The sequence below is a fragment of the Anarhichas minor genome, unplaced genomic scaffold (assembly GCF_050575085.1).
Source record: "Anarhichas minor isolate MPS153535 unplaced genomic scaffold, ASM5057508v1 ptg000003l, whole genome shotgun sequence".
Classification (NCBI taxonomy): Eukaryota; Metazoa; Chordata; class Actinopteri; order Perciformes; family Anarhichadidae; genus Anarhichas; species Anarhichas minor.
The window spans coordinates 3,601,543-3,617,885 of record NW_027466449.1 but is presented as its reverse complement, the minus strand read 5'-3'; the positions used below and the strand labels follow the sequence as shown (position 1 = coordinate 3,617,885).

Sequence of the window (16,343 nt, the reverse complement as noted above, 5' to 3'; positions counted from 1 at the left end):
TCTTTTCCCTTTCGGGTGCGGCGGTGAATGTGCGTCAGGCCGGTTGAAGGTGAGATGCTGCTGGAAGGGCAGCGAGGTAAAGCTGCTGATGATCGGCCTTCGTTGGACGCTACAGCGCCCTCTATCGGGAAAATAAAGGAAGGGCGTGGTCTGCATCCGTCTCTTTAAAGTGGTACCCACACAGCCTCGGCATCATCTCCCTCACAGATCAGGCGGAAACCAGAGCCCCGTGTTGCAGCGTCACATCCTTACAGAGCCATCAAGGATAACTTCATTCCCTTGTGTAAAGCGGCAGCCAGGCCCGATGATGCAGTGACTAATCTTCAAAGTCATACCTTGGCCCATCTCCGATGCCACACTGTATTTCTTGGAAGGTATAAGACACCATTATGGGAAGGCAGTGGAGATTATTGATTAAAAGATGAGTTTAGGCCTCATATTAGGCTCCTTGAAGGAGTATCAATCTGGTCAGACTAGGATGATGCAGCACAATGTCAAAACTGAAAAACACATCAGCATGCCCTTTAAATAAATACTTATACTACTTTCTTACTATGAGCCAACAAATTAGTTCCACCAAGGCCACAGAACTCTGTAAATTAATATTAAATAATTCTGGATATTTATCTGCATCAACATATAGACAATTGTGGGGTATTGTGCCAGATTTGTTAATTTAAGGACACTTTTAATTAAATCCTTAAGTATTTTTAAGATATTTTGATTAACGACAAATAAACATCTTCCTTCACTGGAGGTAATACACTTGGATTTGCTGATTTACTGAAGGTCAACAACAATGCACAAATAATCTGTAACTTTAACCCCGTCTTTATAAGAATATTGTGTAGTTGACACTTGACTGGGACACATAAACCCTCTCCTTGGGACTTCTTTGGAGTGTTTTGAAATATGTACATTGACAGTAATTTAGCAGGTATGAGACTTCCATTTGAAGCTATCAAACAAACATCTTGATATTTTTTGTAATAATAGCCTACAATGTTTTACGCATGTTCATTATAATCCTTCACAACGTATGAGAGTTCAAGGCTAATCCGGATATACCTATAAACATTTTTTCACTCGAGAAATCAACACAAGGTACATTTTCTGTAAATAGTTTAATATTAAATAAAAAAAGACTCCCATATAAAAAAAGAAAGCTACAGTCCACAATTTAATCGTCTTTTTTAAACATAAGTATTGAAAGCAAGGGGTAGAATGAGAAAAATACTTAATTACAATTCCCAGAAAAATTCACAATTCATTGTTTTCTCTCTTGTCTCTTTCTCTAACAATATAAAATCAAAATAAAACACATTAACTGTACATATGTACAAATCTCCAAGTGTAGAAATTGCATAATCTGCTTTCTTTTTCACTTTCTTTATTCTTTTTTTTTTTTTTAAATACAGCAAGAGATGCCAGTACTCTTGGGGCAGGGCAGTGTGTGGAGGAGAGCTCAAACAGTGACATGAGGAGACAGAGGGAAGAAATGACTCCAAATCCACAGTAATACACAGACTCAAAAGATCTACGCAAGACGTCATCGTTCACTGTGTTTCAGTTATCCAGCCGTTCATTCAACCAATCAAATGACATACTGTTCTGTCATTTGTATGACCTCGGGATTCCTGCAAATATTCAATATCTTTTCCAGACATTTATCTCCCCGCTGAGGAGTGGACGTTCGGGTGAGGTGTGAGATCAATGGATACTAAATGGTCTCCATCACACCACAGCTTTGTGAAATTCTTCACCGTGACAAATGACAGCATGTGAAGTGCAAGTGGGTTTGCCGAAAAGCGACAAATGACGCTCAAAGTTTTTCTGAGTTGTTCCACATTTATTGTGGACCTTGCAAACGTAAAAAAAAAAAAAAAAAAAAACGGATGTTGTCAGATTCACTCTGTGAACATGTCGGGGTATCCCGACGCGTTTCATGACACGAGTCAAAAGTTCTACAAAAGAAACTTTAAAATAATGTTTTCTCAGTTCAGAACATTATTGGTGACCACGAGGGAGCATCTCACGGGACACATGGAATTATGTTAAAGCGGTACTTTCTGTGTGGCTGATGTAAACGGACTCATGAAACCTGATAAGGTGAACATTATTTCCTTGGCTTGTCCCATATAAAAGATATTCTATACTTTGACAGAAAAGAAAACTCAAGTCTGTTCCTTCTTATATTCTCTTGCAGCACCTTCTGATAACCCTTCAATACATTTCCTTGAAATACAACCACCGTGTGTCTCTGCAGAGAACCCTTTGAGGGCCCCGTTCAATGAGAATGACTTCCACCAACGGTCGGACAGTGAGGGGCTCAGCTGTAGCACCGTTGTCCAACACACACTCGGACGCATAAAAAGACACACACACACACACACACACACACATCCACACACGTACAGACACACTTTCAACAGAGAGCATCGTTCAAGTAGTTGGGCTTCATCCTGACTCAGTTGTACACTGATGAGAAGAAAACACTACTCTTGTTTCTTGTGTGTTTTCTCATTGATATAATTCTAACAACAACCATATTTAACAGATCTCTGATCACAATGTCAAGCAACCATTATTTCGTGAACTAGACCCTAAGAGAAGAACTAAGTGAAAGAGTATCCACACAATTTCTCTTCAATTTGTTTGTTTTTTTTACACATTTTTATAAATTAACATTTCAGACTAGATCTCTCTCCTATGTGTTTTTCATAGCGGTTGCCATAACAATGATAACGGCATAATATTAGTGCAGTTGAACTAAAAAAAAACGACGGGTCTAAACATTGGTGAAGATGTTGGAGAGATGGAGGGGGAAAGTGAGACGCCTGGCCGCCTTTGATTGGTGAACAGCTGTGACTTCCAGCTCCCTCCACCGATCACTGCCTCTGAGACCTGGCGCCTCGTCGCCTCCTGCCGCGGACCGACCTCTCGGGCTTCAGCAGTGCTGTCTGGAGCGGGACAGAGACAGAAATTCCAGTCACATCAGCATTATCTCCTTCCCTCTGTGTGATGGAATGACTTTGCCACCGCAGTCAGAACTGCACCATCATTCCCAGTACGGAACAAAAAGATTCCTCTTCACATCTAGCATTTTGTTTTCTTCACAGGGTTGTAAGAGTACGGCGTACGAGACAGAATACTAACCCTCTAACTTCTGAGTCAACATGGACAAGAAGTCCTAAAATTTTTTACATACAATGGTATGACAACCCGGCAGCTCAATCTACTGACGAAGATAATGTGGTATTATTAAAAGCTCACCTAAAAAGGATTGTTTTCTCAAATGCTGTTTTTTGCTTGAATGTTATTTAGTTTTTTATCTCTTGAAAAGATTTTCTATGGCATTTTTTTTTTAATGACATTTGTTTGTGCTGCGCTGGAATTGCTGTGATACAAGCAAAGCACGCAAATGAAAACACTTTCTCTGTTACTTGTGTATTTGAATCATACAAAGGGAGTTAAAGCAGCCATTTGATGATGTGGAAAATACTCTTGGTACTCTAAATGCCAACGTCAGCATGCTCACAATAACAATGCTGACATACTAATGCTTAGCAGGTATGTTTACCATGTTCATGATCTCTTGGCTGATGAAATGTTCTGCAGGCATTTGGTCAAATACCAAAGTATGGAACAGATTTAAAAAAAAATGTTGTCCTGATGATGGCGCTAAATGAAAAAATAAGGGATCACCAACATTATAACAATTCCTCCTGAAGGGGAACATGAATGCCTGGACCAAATTCCATGATAATCCATTCAACGCTTGAGAAGACATTTCATTCAAAACCACAAATGCGAACCTCATGGTCATGCTGGAGGAAAAGTCATTGAGTCAGGCGATAACATGGATAAAAGAATCCAGACTGTTGGAAAGTACCAGTAACACTGTAGTGAACAACAACTGGAGAAGAAACAGAACATATTTTAAGGTAATAAAAAGTGAGAGGTAGGCCAAATAGAGAACTAGTTCTTCTGATAATTAAACCAATACATCAGAGTCTTACCGTGGCCTTGGTTTCCTCTAGTGCTGTAGCATCCATGTCTCTGAAGTCTTCCAACACATTCTGTAGCCTGATAGGCAAAGTAAGAAACACATTAACACACAATACACCAAAATATACCTGATACAGTCATTATGCAACATCTTTGATTCATCACAGTGCACGGTCTCAAGACCGACACCACTAGGAATGTCATTGGAAAACAAGAACACTTACGTTTGTTTCCTTTTCCTTCCTCTTCTGGCTCCACCCACTGCTCCCGCTTGATCCTGAGAGGTAAAAATCATTGTAAAAATGCAGTCATTCGAGTTAATCACAACGCCACATTCCTCTTTTATAGTCTTTGGTCCATACCGTGCTACATTCTGGTGTCTCAGCAGGATAGTTATGCAGTCCCACTTTGTGATATAAAATCTTGTTTTCAAGTTTAAAAGAATCATGGAGACCCAGGCACTCACCCTTCCCTGTTCGGTGCGCAGCAGCGTCCCAGCGGTCTCCTCATTGGGCCTCCCACTGCATCCATCCCTGGGACTGAGGTACCCCACATGGGGAAGATGCCCCTGCCTGTCTACCCCCGCCTCCACATAGGGGCACACAGCCGCAGCAGGCCCTGTGCAGTCCGTCTTAGCCTCCTCAAAGTACATGGATGGCAGAGGAGGCTCTGGGTGGGTGTGTCCCTCTACCATCACCGGTTTCCTTTGTAAAGGTGACGTAGGCCCATCGTCAGTGGGTTTGGGCGTCCCTTGGGCTGGGGAATGGGCTGCTGCTTCCAAGCTGAGTCGGGATAAGTCTGGGTTGCGGAGGGAACAGGCCCGACGTGGGCTGAGGGAGATTGGGGCACTTGCCCAGGGCAGAGTTTGAACAGGGGTGGACGGGGTATGGTGTTCCACGGGGAAAGAAACCGGTGGTAAGGCACAGAAGGGTGATGTGGGGTCAGACGGCCCCATGTGGGCCCTGCCTTCCTGCTCTTTAGCACTGACTTGAAGGAAGGAGGTATAAATCGTGTCCATGAAAGAGGTGTAAGGATCGATAACAGACCTGCCCTCAGATACCCGCTGTGGGGGTGGGCTGTGTTCTCGGGCCGGGGCTGAAACTGGAGCTGGAACAGGACTGGGTACTACTTCGGGAGCCATCTGACTGGCTGGAATGTCTTCCTGTGGGGCAGGACTTTGTGTTTCCTGCAATGACATTGGCTTGTCTCCTTCTGAGGGTGGTGCAAGGTTTAGCTGGAGGAAAAATAAATAAAAAAGGTTCAGGCAATCATTGAAATCACAGCTGTAGACGGTGTTTTTTTCATTAGCTACTTGATCCAAATACTTAAAAGTCCGGGTTCAAAACTATTTAGTTTATAGCGTATAAATACAAATTAAATACAAGTTAACTGGGAGAATGGGACTCCTAAAACAGATGTGACGCAATCCGATAAAGAGAAGACGTCTCACTCTGTTGGACTCTCAGTCCACTCGCGGTTGTAAAGTGGTGTTACAGAGCGGAGTGCACAGACCAGCTGAGCGAGCACTTTAACCCGTCAAAAGCCAAGTATGATATATGTCCATCATCTAGTTACTCACAGAATAAAATGGAGGTAGCAACAGCTGTAAAGCCTGCCACTGGTGATGTTAGTTATTTTAACCGGCAATAGCAACAGTCAGCGCCGGCTAAAGATGAGAAGCTGTCCCCTGAATGGTTTATCCACTGAGCTACAGGCCAGGTACCTACCTGTAGGTTGTTAAGCAAGTTGATAGCTCCATCAGGACCCTGCAGCAGAGGCATGCCCAAAGCAGAGGTCTGGACTGAAGGTAGGAGGATAGAACCTGCTCCAATCCCCAACAAGTTGTGGAGTCCTGTGATGCCAGAAAGATCTCCTACAAAGATTTGTCATAGTTGCACTGATTTAATGGCTTACTGATACAGACTATCTGCAATGTTTCAAGCATTAATACTGACAACTGTTGGTAGTTTTTGCTGGTATAATTTAATTGATTCCAAACATACAGAGTGTATTCTTTAGAAAGAAGTGTTACACCAACTCACCTAATACAGCAGAGTTAAGCAGAGTGGGCAGTAATTGTTGGAGGATGGGGTTGTCTTTGCCTTGCAGACAGAGGGGGATGAGGGTGTCAAGACCAGCATCAGTCGGTACCTTTGAGAATAGAGTACAGTAGAGGACCGAAGAGGAGTTTAGTTTCAGGAAAACAAATTACAAAAGCTTGAAACAAAGACAAAAATAAAAAAGGTAGAGATAGGGTCAGAGAAATGCAGACTGGCAAGACACAGACAAATTCTTTACATTTGTATAAATGCAAAATTAAAAATGTGCATTCACACCTGCAGCACATTAAGATAGACGGGCTGTAACCAACCCTAAAAAGGAAGAGGCCTTCATTTGAAAATAATTTAGCGAAAACCATATTTTAGCTGTAAAGGAAAACGGTTGATGGGTTTGTGAGGAAAATAAGTTAAACTAACACAGGGAGAAACAATGGAGCAGTCAAGGAAATTAACTCATAGGTTTTTCTCGGGAAACTATGGCGAGCTCAGAGGAAATAACTATAGGAGGTAGGGGAGCCTACCTGAGGTTGGGTATGTTGGGTTTGCTGTGCAGAAGCTAATTGGGTGTGGGGAGACGGGTGGAGCTCGGCAGAACTCAGGGCAGCAGAGAGCAAGGCAGGGCTGAGGGGCAGGAAGGCTGCGTGGGGATGAGGAAGAGAGGCAGAAAGGAGCAGAGACTGTAGGGCCTGGATGGTGCCCTCAGCTCCTGGGGGAAGAGAGAGAAGGCCTTGGGCGACCTCCAAGAGCCCTGCGCCCGATAGGGCTGAAGGATCCAGGAGACCAGAGGTCTTATCCAAGGTGAGGCCTTCCAATGTGGTGGTGATGTGTTGTGACTGCTGGAGAGGAACGTCTAAGCTCACCTGGCTCAACTGACCCAGCCCAGACAGAGGTAACAAAGGCCCCTGATGTTGCCCGAGTAACAAGGAGGCCATGATCAGAGCCTGAAGGCTAGCTTTTTCTGTGAGCCCTAAATCAGCTTCCTGTCCTGGGGTTGAGGCTGAAGGTGGGAGTGGATTCAGCAGGCCCAAAAGGTTCAGAGGCAGCTCTCCTTGTGCGCCGCTCAACAAAGGCAACAAGGGAAACAGAGGATTGTTGTTTAACTGCTTCTGTTGTTGATCCTGGTTCTGCTGCTGTGTCTCTTGTTGGTGTATCAGTAACTGCTGCTGCTGCTCCGATTGCTGCTGCTCTGCAAGAGTCTGTTGTGGTGCAGTGGCGGGATGTATCTGTGCATGTAGCCCTCCCAACCACAGCCCCCCTAGGGGCAATGAAGCTAGGACTGCTGGGTCCAGGAGGGATGGTAGACCTCCTGTGGATGACAGCAACTGAAGCAGCTGCTCTTGGTTCATGAAGGGGAAGGCCTCTGCCAGAGGTAAGGGAGAGGTTGAGTCACCCACAGCTGAAGGTGTATGAGGACTGTGATTATCCCCGAGACGAGAGGAGATAGCTGGCCTAGGGCTCGTGGCTACTGGAGGTTTGGTCGCTATGGAGCCCTTCGGGTCCACACATCTAGACTCATCTGGCCCTGTGGGAGAGACATGAATCATTTACATCTGTTCAGGCTGACTTATCAATCAGTAAAGACATTATACACAAGGGGTCCTGAGCTGGGCAGTTTGCTGTGTTTTATCTGGTGGTTGACTCTGGTACGTAATACTTAGCTTTACATTTACAAGATAGCAAAAGCACACCAATAAACACGTGCACACACGTCAATACCCAAAGAGGGTGAACCATGAGTACAGATGTGTATCCCTTGCCCTCAACCATCCTAAGAGCTACGATCATCCATAAAGCCTGATTTAAAAAAGGGAGAGCTCATGACACAGTTCATATAAAACAGACTTAAATGAGCTAAAGTTGAGAGAGTATCTTGATGTCTATGTGGGTGCATTTTCAGCATATTGCAAAGCTCTACAAGCCATGTTACATCAATATGTATTCGAATATTATGGTTGTATGTTCAAGACAAAAAAAAGCACACTTCAGACTTAAAATATCTTCACCTGCAGCGGGATTTCCTTGAGAAGACATCACAACATCAGTGGTATGGTCAGAGGAGCTGCCCTCCCCCTGTGGTACGGTGGAAGATGCTGCGAGAAGGGCCAGGACATGGTTGCTAAGATCAAGAGGCTTCGGGGAGCTGGATATAGAAACACAGCCTTGAGAATGACTCAGGTCCACTGATGAATTGATGCTGTTACTACCAATCTCTGTGCCCTGTGGTGACCGTTCCTGCGAAACAGAGTCAACTGTAGGAATGTGATTCTCAGTTGCTTGATGCTTGTCTGGAGTCTGGAACGTATGCCGAGATGGGCTGCAGCTGTTGTGTAAAGCTAAATTGGAGTTGGGCAGTGTTGAATGTCTCAGTAGAGGACTTGATTTAGTAGACTGAGGACGCGTTGGAGACTGCACCGATCTGAACTGGGAGGAAGTCGGGGGAGGAGAAAGCGGCTGAAGCGCCGACGGTAGAGGATTAGTGTTACTGGTTCGGCACGGCGACCGAGTCTGTGAGTGCCTGACGTTAGAATGAGAGGCGGGAGAAGAGGGCGACCGTCTGGGGCTCTGCTTATTAGTGTGTCCACCTCCTTCATGAGAAACAGATCCTGGCTGAGCTGAAGCAGAGCTGGATGCTGAGGCCTGCGCGTTCTGCACACTGAGCAGGCGCAACAGAGCAGACAGAGGCTGAGTTGGAGGATCCAAGCCAAGAGGTGCATGTGTCAGGCCTGTAGTGAAATCCAGAGCCTCAGTTTGTCGAGGAGGCCTGGAAAGGTGTGCCATCTGTCGAGAAACAGGGAGCCTTGGCGTCTGCCCGGGGAGAAGATGATGATGATGGTTTTCTAACATGACAGCATTCTGGTTCTGCACAGCTGAGGTAGAGGAGGAGTGCGAGGAGGTGGGGAAGGAAGAGGAAGAGGAGGACAGGTTGATAACTGTGTCTCCTGGTGGGGTCTTCTGCGGCCCATTAGCCAGCTGCTGGGTGTCTCTTACAATGCTGAGCACTGTGGGAGATCGCCGTTGCCTCTTCCTGTGCGACGCATTGCGCTCTGTTGTGGGAGGTAGGTGGGGCAAGGAGGAAGCCAGGGACTGGGCCAGCGAGTGGGATGGGGGGAAAAGGACAGAGGCTGCTGCAAGGGAGGAATGGGGAGGCCTAGTAGAAGCTTTGGAGGAGGGAGGGTGGCTACTATGTAAAGTGCTGTTTGTTACCTTGGATGACTGCTGCTGTCCGTCTTTCAGAACCTCCAGAGAGGCGGGCAAGCTCACCAGGTTGCTGGCCACCTTTGAGCCCTGGCCTTGGGTTATCTGGTTAGCCAGCTGAGCCTTGGCAGCCGCAGAGAGCAGGCTACTCGCAGGGAAAGAAGTTGGGTTCGACAGCTTTCCCTGATGGCTGTGATGTTGATTCAGAAACGGCCCCAGAGGTAAACTAGAAGTCCCTGCGGAGTTCAACCCAAAACCTGGTGGAATCGGACTCATGGTACTCTTTGAGGGCTTTGAGGAGGGAGCATTAGGGTTGCTACTGCTTTGGTTGGTCAGTAAGGAAAGGTTCGTAGGGACTAGGAGGTGGTGGTTATTAGTGTTGCTGTTGCCTGAGTTCTTAAACTGCTCCAATATGTCTTCCAGCTTGTACTTAGGGAAGTGGGGGCTGGGGTTTGGTGAGCAACCGGGGAGAGGGGAGTGTGGAGAGGAAGAGGTGGATTTCCTCCTCTGAGGCAAGTTACTTCCCATCAGTCCTCCTCCCTGATCAGAGAGAGGGGAAGGAGAGGCTGAAGGGTGGTGGGACCGCTGGTGAGGAGACACACAGTTCATGTTATGAACAGAGGGAGAGAGGGAGGGAGACGGAGAGAGGGGGGAGCCTCCCACAATGACACCATGAGGATGATGAGCGTGCGTCTGTGCTCCTCTTCCTCCTCCGCCCATGCTCATAGGGGAAGAGGGGGGAGGCGTAGAGAGGGGCCCTAGCCGAGGAGAACCCGGAGTCTCTGGGGTTTTCGGAGTTCTTTGACCTTGAGATGTGGGGGTGCGAGGTGATCTCTGGGCAGGGCTGTACGCTGGGAATGAGGAGGTGGAGGAGGAGCTGGAGGAGGCAGGAATAGGAGGAGGATTTTGAAGCCGTCTAAAAGCATCTAGGGGTTGGTGAGAGTTTGTGCCTGTGTGAAGGACAAGGGAGGAACCATTGTACGGGTAAATAAAGTGGTGGGAGGATTTGGGGCTGGCAGAAGGGTTGATATGGAGGTTGCTGTGGGGTCGAGCTGGGACCGGATGGAGTTTGGGATGGTAAATGCTACGGTCCTCTTCTTCCCGATCCACAAGTATTCGCTTTGGATTATGGCTGTCCACTCCGCTGCTCATGTCTGAAAGTGGACACACAGACACATATGGGTTATGGTGAAGTTGGTTTCCCTGCTTTCAAAGCAGATCTTGCATACAGTCTATAAACTAAATACTGAGAATTTAAATTCTGATTGAAACCGTTTCAAATATTCAGTAACGATACTTTGATATTTTAACACTTATGTGCACTATGGTGGATGTGTGTTCACTGAAAGCACATTATGGACAAAACAACCAAATAATTAAAAGGCAGTTGACATGCATTTTGTCAAAATATAAATACAGATGAAGACGGATTGACAGGACCACAAAGACAGTACTATTCTGCTGAGCACCGTAAAACTATGGACCTGTTCAAATATATTGTTAGGTATAAACTGCAGTAACAAATTTAAGCAAACAAAGTGTCCACGAAACGCCCCCTAATCCTTTTTGCTGAATATCTTCTGTCTTCTTTTAATTCCGCGTGGCTGACAGCTGCTGCACTGACCAGCACTCGTTGTTTTAATCCCACACCCACTTGGTCCCGCAGGATTTCCAACCATCACTGACTGCTCTGACAAGATACCCCATCCCACTCCCTCCTACTCCTGTAGGGATTCGGATCACACACAACATCCAAAATGTTTCTGGCCCTTTTTACAGGGAAATAAGACACATTTAGCTCTTTCAGTTCCTATTGCTTCAAGCTAAATCCATAAAAGTGTATTCAAACATGGATATGGAGCATGTCACCATTTTTCAGGTATCTAATGTTGATTACCATATCAGAGACACAAACCAGATGATTAAGTGTACGACTTCCAAGGAGAGAGAGAGAGAGAGAAAGGAAATGGGAGACAAGACAGCGAGGGAGAAACTAAACGGAAACATCTGAATCTGTCCTCTGAAGGCATGTGGTTTACTGAAGGACAATGAATTTTCATTAGTGGTGTAACGGACCACTGTTGATCCGGGATCCGTACGGATCCCCCCCCCTCACGGTTCGGCACGCATGTGAACCGCAGATTAATAACACAGTTTAACGTTAACCATCACAGTGTGAAATAAAGTTTTCCTGACGATCATTATCCGCCGACATTCAGTAAAATATGCGATCAGGACATCGGCATTTATGCTTTTTTAGTCGCCTATCTCTGATAATGTTACATTGTAAACAACCAATCCGTGTTTAAATTGACAGGAGAAGAGTTTTATGATCCACTAATTTACATGCATGGTTAAGCCCAATAATAACAGCCTCTCATAAATTATATATTATCTCCAATTCATCCCATCACAATGTTGACACTGACAAAGCGCTCCCACACAGAGTGAATTTGTGTTGGTGCTGCGGGACTTGTGAGCTCATAGTCCCATAAGAGCCCTCTACATGAGGCGAGTACTACACACACAGCACACTCAACCCAATATCAAAACTATGTAAATCAATCTAACACACCTGAACTGGAGAAAACTTAACAATAGTGATGATGCTGATTAGTATCCGTTTAGGAAATCAGTAGAAATTTGTATAGAAAAGCTATTAATAGATTAGTTTATGTTTGAATAGTACACAGGTACAGGAGTCAAACTTTACCTGGATGATGAAGGTTGGCGAAGGGCAGCTGTGAGGCCTGCATACTCCGACACAGAGCAGCCATTGCTACCACTTTCCTGCGGTGGTTACACAGTTTGGTCATGTCCTGCTCTGCTTTGCCTAATGGCTGGCTGTGCTGCTCCACCTTCACTCCCACAGTGAAGCTGAAAACCTGCAGGACACCAGATAAAAGAGGATTGGAGAGAACTCTTTGCATAATGAGAGAAATCTGAGCAAGATCTTTGCTAAACATTTCATCAAACGTATGACCGTTAAGGGCACCAGTGAGGGTATTTTTACACTTATAATATGCACACAAAGATTGTTGCTTATTGCAGACAAAGTGCACTCACATGTTTTATGAAGAAAAGGTCAGCCATGATTCTACACAGTTGGACAAACTTAATTCAAAAAGTTAGTCATAGATATTTAATCCAACACGTGTGGGGATGTCACATGCCTGCATCTTCCAGTGCTGCCAATGAGTACAGACTCTTGGCATAAAAGAAAACTGTAAACTTGAGTCAAACTCACTGAAGTGATATTCAAACACAATGCCTGATATTTGAAGCTTGTTTATAAGAGATGTTTTCTACCGCAATATCAAAACACATTGCGATAAACAAAGCAGCATGTATTGACATCCTGCGTGTCCGAACAAACGACGCTAACCCACCACAGTGGTCAAGTGAGTATGAAGAGGCTCAGAAGTCATCACCATGCTTTTATAAATACAAGTTCACATTCAAGTGTCACAGACTTACTACATCGAAAAACTCAAAAGTCCAGATAATATCTGGACATACTGTATACTGAATGTATTTCGTCTGTGCCCACCCTGACCACACACAAAATGGTTTTACCTTATTGACGATGAGCGGGCACTCAAGACCACATTTGCAGGTGCCATCAGTCAACAGATAGGTCTTGACCTCGTCCAGAGAGCATAGAGCAATGCCACTGGGACTATAAACAGAAGACAGGGACAAACTGTAACAGAAAACTCAAAATATATACGAACAAAGATATGTTCAAAGAAAAACTAAGTTTTAAGTTGCAAAGCTCAGCACACCCATTTTAGCCCAGGTAACAATTTAGAATTTAGAAATGTAAATAAAATCCTCTCTTAGATCTGGGAAATCTTAATTAACACAGATTATGTGATGCCACCCCAAAACGTTCAGCATACATTAAGTATTACAAGAGAAGAAAAATCTTTAAAATTGAACAAAGTTTAGTAAAAAGAACAGATTCTGCAGCCCACATCTGAAGCGGTGAAAACATAATTACAAACCATAGGAGTTTATTTGAATGTGATCACAGTTTCCTGTCTCCAAGTCATCTAGTCGGACTTAACTGATCACAAATCTAGGTAATAGCCCACATGTGTATAAGCTGTTTATACATTATATTATCAAGCTCATTGGTGCTTGTACATCAGCCACGCTTCTCTCCATTTCACTGGCTTAAATAGTACAAAGAACCGTCTTCAGAGAACCACAGGTCGGAAACAATTTCATATTTTCTACACTTAAAAAGATCCAAGCCACTGTTCAAAATAAAATGTGGTGCAAAACCAGCATTCCTGTTTCTCCAGATTAAATGATACACATACATTAACATTCATCCATGCATGTATGTATGTATACATTAATAAGCAGTCACATTAAATCACTGTCTTCAAATATGAATAAACATCAGCAATAAGTCTGCATATGCTTTCTGTTCAACTGGACCAACCTACCTGACATAGATCACCTGCCCGCCCTCCACTCTCCTCTGCCAGCCGATGGGGACGTGTATTGCAGTGGTGTGGACCCCGTCCTTGTCCCCGCTGACAGTCTCACTGCCTCCCATCATTTTGTAGCTGCGGCCTGCCAGCACCTTGGGAAAAGCAGCAAAAGTGTTGATACATCTTTTCTTTACATGCAAGTGAAATTTGTTTAAAGACCCCAGGGGACAGGATTATTCAAAACAAAATGTATAGTCGGTATCACAATTCAATAATCACTTTACCAGAGCTTTAAAATAGTCAAGGCAAATGTATTTGTATGGCCAAAAGGATCACAAGAATACTAATAATAATACTAGTTATTATTAATACTTTGAAAAATCTATCAGTGTCCTTTGTCGCACCTCACTGTGAGTCTCTAAATAAGTTAACACATGGATGCATGCATAAAATGGATGAACAAATGTCTTTGCTGGGAATTCTTCAGGATATCAGTGTTATAACCTGCATGCTAAATGTGTGGGCCACATTCATCTGACTACAAAACATCAAATACTACAGTGTGACCATGATGACGTCAGCCTAGGTTTACCAGAATATTGAAGGATGCTATACAATAAGGGCTGCTAATTAAATGTATTGCACTATGCCAGTCAATGTAAATTACTGAGACTCTACTTACCATCTGTCCTCAAAGAGGTCTGGCAAAGTGGCTAACACTTACTTCTTTATTTTGTGTGGTCCTGACAATTCAAGCGAGTGTGGTCTCTAACATTTTTAACCCAAAATATGGTATAAACACATGTGGTGAGGCCACAGCAAACGAAAAACAGATTTGATGTCAGGTTAAAGTAACCAAAAATAGAACAACTGAAGCACATTAAGCGTACCTTGTCATCTTTGAGAAGCCAGGATCCGTTTCGGCTAGGGTATCCACTGTCCAATGTACATACTGGTGGGTAAGAAGCACACAGACTGCCAGTAAAACCTGACTTGATGCTCAAAACACCTGGACGGGCAGATCCTGAATTTAGAGGATGCTTCTTGTAGATGAAACGGTTCAGTTCACATCAGAGTAGGGTCTAGGATGAAGATAAAGAGCCTGTAAGGAAAGGTGGAGGTGTATTATGTAATGTGACAGGGACGACTAAACTAGTCCCTGCAAGTGATGAGATCAAAGCGTATTTATAAAAGAAAAGGATCACATCGGATGCATTGCTCTCTCAAAAGGAATACAACTTCACAGCAAGCTGCGGCTACTTTGAAGTGGGAGGGTGTGTTTGGATAGGCCCGTGGTTTAGTGGATGTTTAGCTAACGTTACAAAATGAGCAGCTGCCCTTGCAACAAACAACATACAAGCTAACAAGCAAGCAACATGAAAGTAACTTAAAATACAATCTTGGTGTAAATCGTAGTTGCGCTTAGTCGACAGATCTGCAGTATGCAGCCATGGTGCAACATCTCACCAACTACACGACTGATACAAGGCAGGCTAGCAGCTAGGCTAACAGCTAAGCTAGTAAGCTACCCTACTTTGTATTATGTTGTCGTGACAGCTGTCAGGCGCACAAAACACTCCGATGTAAAACTCTTGCTCGTTAGCTACGGTTACAAGAAACGAGCGAGACACAATACTGATTTGTAAATAAAAACTCTTTGAATTTGGTCAGATTGCACTTACTTATTGACAGCCGTTAGCTAACGTTAATGTTAGCAGGACCTATCAATCTTTTCTCTGCGTCAACCTCTCTGTGTTGGCGAAGTTTTAGAGTCTTCGCTTTTCTGGCTCGCGGGAGAATCAAGAGTTAGCTGGTTAGCTAACGGACTAACCAGAGAATGTTTTGAAAACGGCCGATACTTTAATAAATAACCGTAAAATATAAGAACACCATGATTCAACCCGCGTATTAACGCGATCAATCAGCGCTCAGCGTTTATGTAACGTCTGCCAGTCCGATTTAAAAACAAAGGGCAATAACGCTTCATTTTACTGCGCCTGGGGTTTGGGGGCTAACGCTACCAGCTAGGCTAGCAGAGCTAACTGACTGAATTTACTTGATTCTGTAGGGTCCCAACAAGACTGAAGGATGTCCCGCTCCCGGTGCACACTTATCCAGCCGCTGTTTTGGTCTCTGTTTTGCTAAACCGTCTAGCATTCAATTGTATTCCGACAACCATTAGCGATCCATGTAATCCCAAATTCACAGTTTCCCACTGTTTTTTTTTTTTACAGATTCCGAGCAAAAAAAATAATGGAGTTTTCTGTTGCGCATGCGCATTCAGCGCTCAGGGAGTATTGTACCCAACATGCAACGGGACCTTTGTAGTGTTCCAGACAGATCAATGCAGAGCTCCTTGATAGAGGACAGAATAACAACAGGCCCGTGATACGCGCCTGCTGTTCACAATAATTGGTCATACGACATACCCAATTATATACCCATGTTTTTAAAGTGTTCTATTTATTAATGCATATCATATTCATCTCTGCTTCTAAGAGCGCTCCTTCATTCCCTGATTATCCCAAATAATTCCACCATGCATAGGCTAAATTCATTTTGATTTATATAGAAAAGTCTGTCGAGGCAGTAAAGTTATTGCCTTGTTTGTGTGTTTGTTGGTGTCTGGGCATAC

The 16,343-nt window shown here is 44.3% G+C and overlaps 1 protein-coding gene across 5 annotated transcripts; it reads right to left on the bottom strand.

The window, feature by feature from the left end:
- Positions 1-1,105: 1,105 nt before the first annotated feature.
- mbd6 (methyl-CpG binding domain protein 6) lies at positions 1,106-15,989 on the bottom strand. 5 transcript variants are annotated; one of them, XM_076094216.1, is made up of 13 exons: positions 15,765-15,989; positions 14,599-14,810; positions 13,721-13,860; positions 12,840-12,942; positions 11,977-12,148; positions 8,072-10,417; positions 6,590-7,590; positions 6,051-6,159; positions 5,736-5,881; positions 4,475-5,242; positions 4,233-4,285; positions 4,020-4,086; positions 1,106-2,960 (listed from the first exon to the last, which is right to left on the bottom strand). In XM_076094216.1, the coding sequence occupies exons 3-13, from the start codon at positions 13,834-13,836 to the stop codon at positions 2,889-2,891; spliced, it is 4,953 nt and encodes a 1,650-aa protein (XP_075950331.1). In that variant the 5' UTR covers positions 13,837-13,860; positions 14,599-14,810; positions 15,765-15,989; the 3' UTR covers positions 1,106-2,888. The 5 variants fall into 5 exon arrangements, with proteins under 5 accessions (XP_075950331.1, XP_075950339.1, XP_075950337.1 ...); XM_076094224.1 differs by having other exon boundaries at positions 14,599-14,790; XM_076094222.1 differs by lacking the exon at positions 15,765-15,989 and adding an exon at positions 15,391-15,713.
- Positions 15,990-16,343: the final 354 nt, after the last annotated feature.

Bases quoted from the DNA above. Each gene is read 5' to 3' on its own strand.
- mbd6 (XM_076094216.1), bottom strand. From the start codon at position 13,836: ATGATGGGAGGCAGTGAGACTGTCAGCGGGGACAAGGACGGGGTCCAC. The intron at 12,943-13,720 runs GTAGGTTGGTCC...TTCTGTTTATAG, and splicing joins GGGCAGGTGATCTATGTCAG to TCCCAGTGGCATTGCTCTAT. The intron at 5,882-6,050 runs GTGAGTTGGTGT...AAATCTTTGTAG, and splicing joins GCTTAACTCTGCTGTATTAG to GAGATCTTTCTGGCATCACA.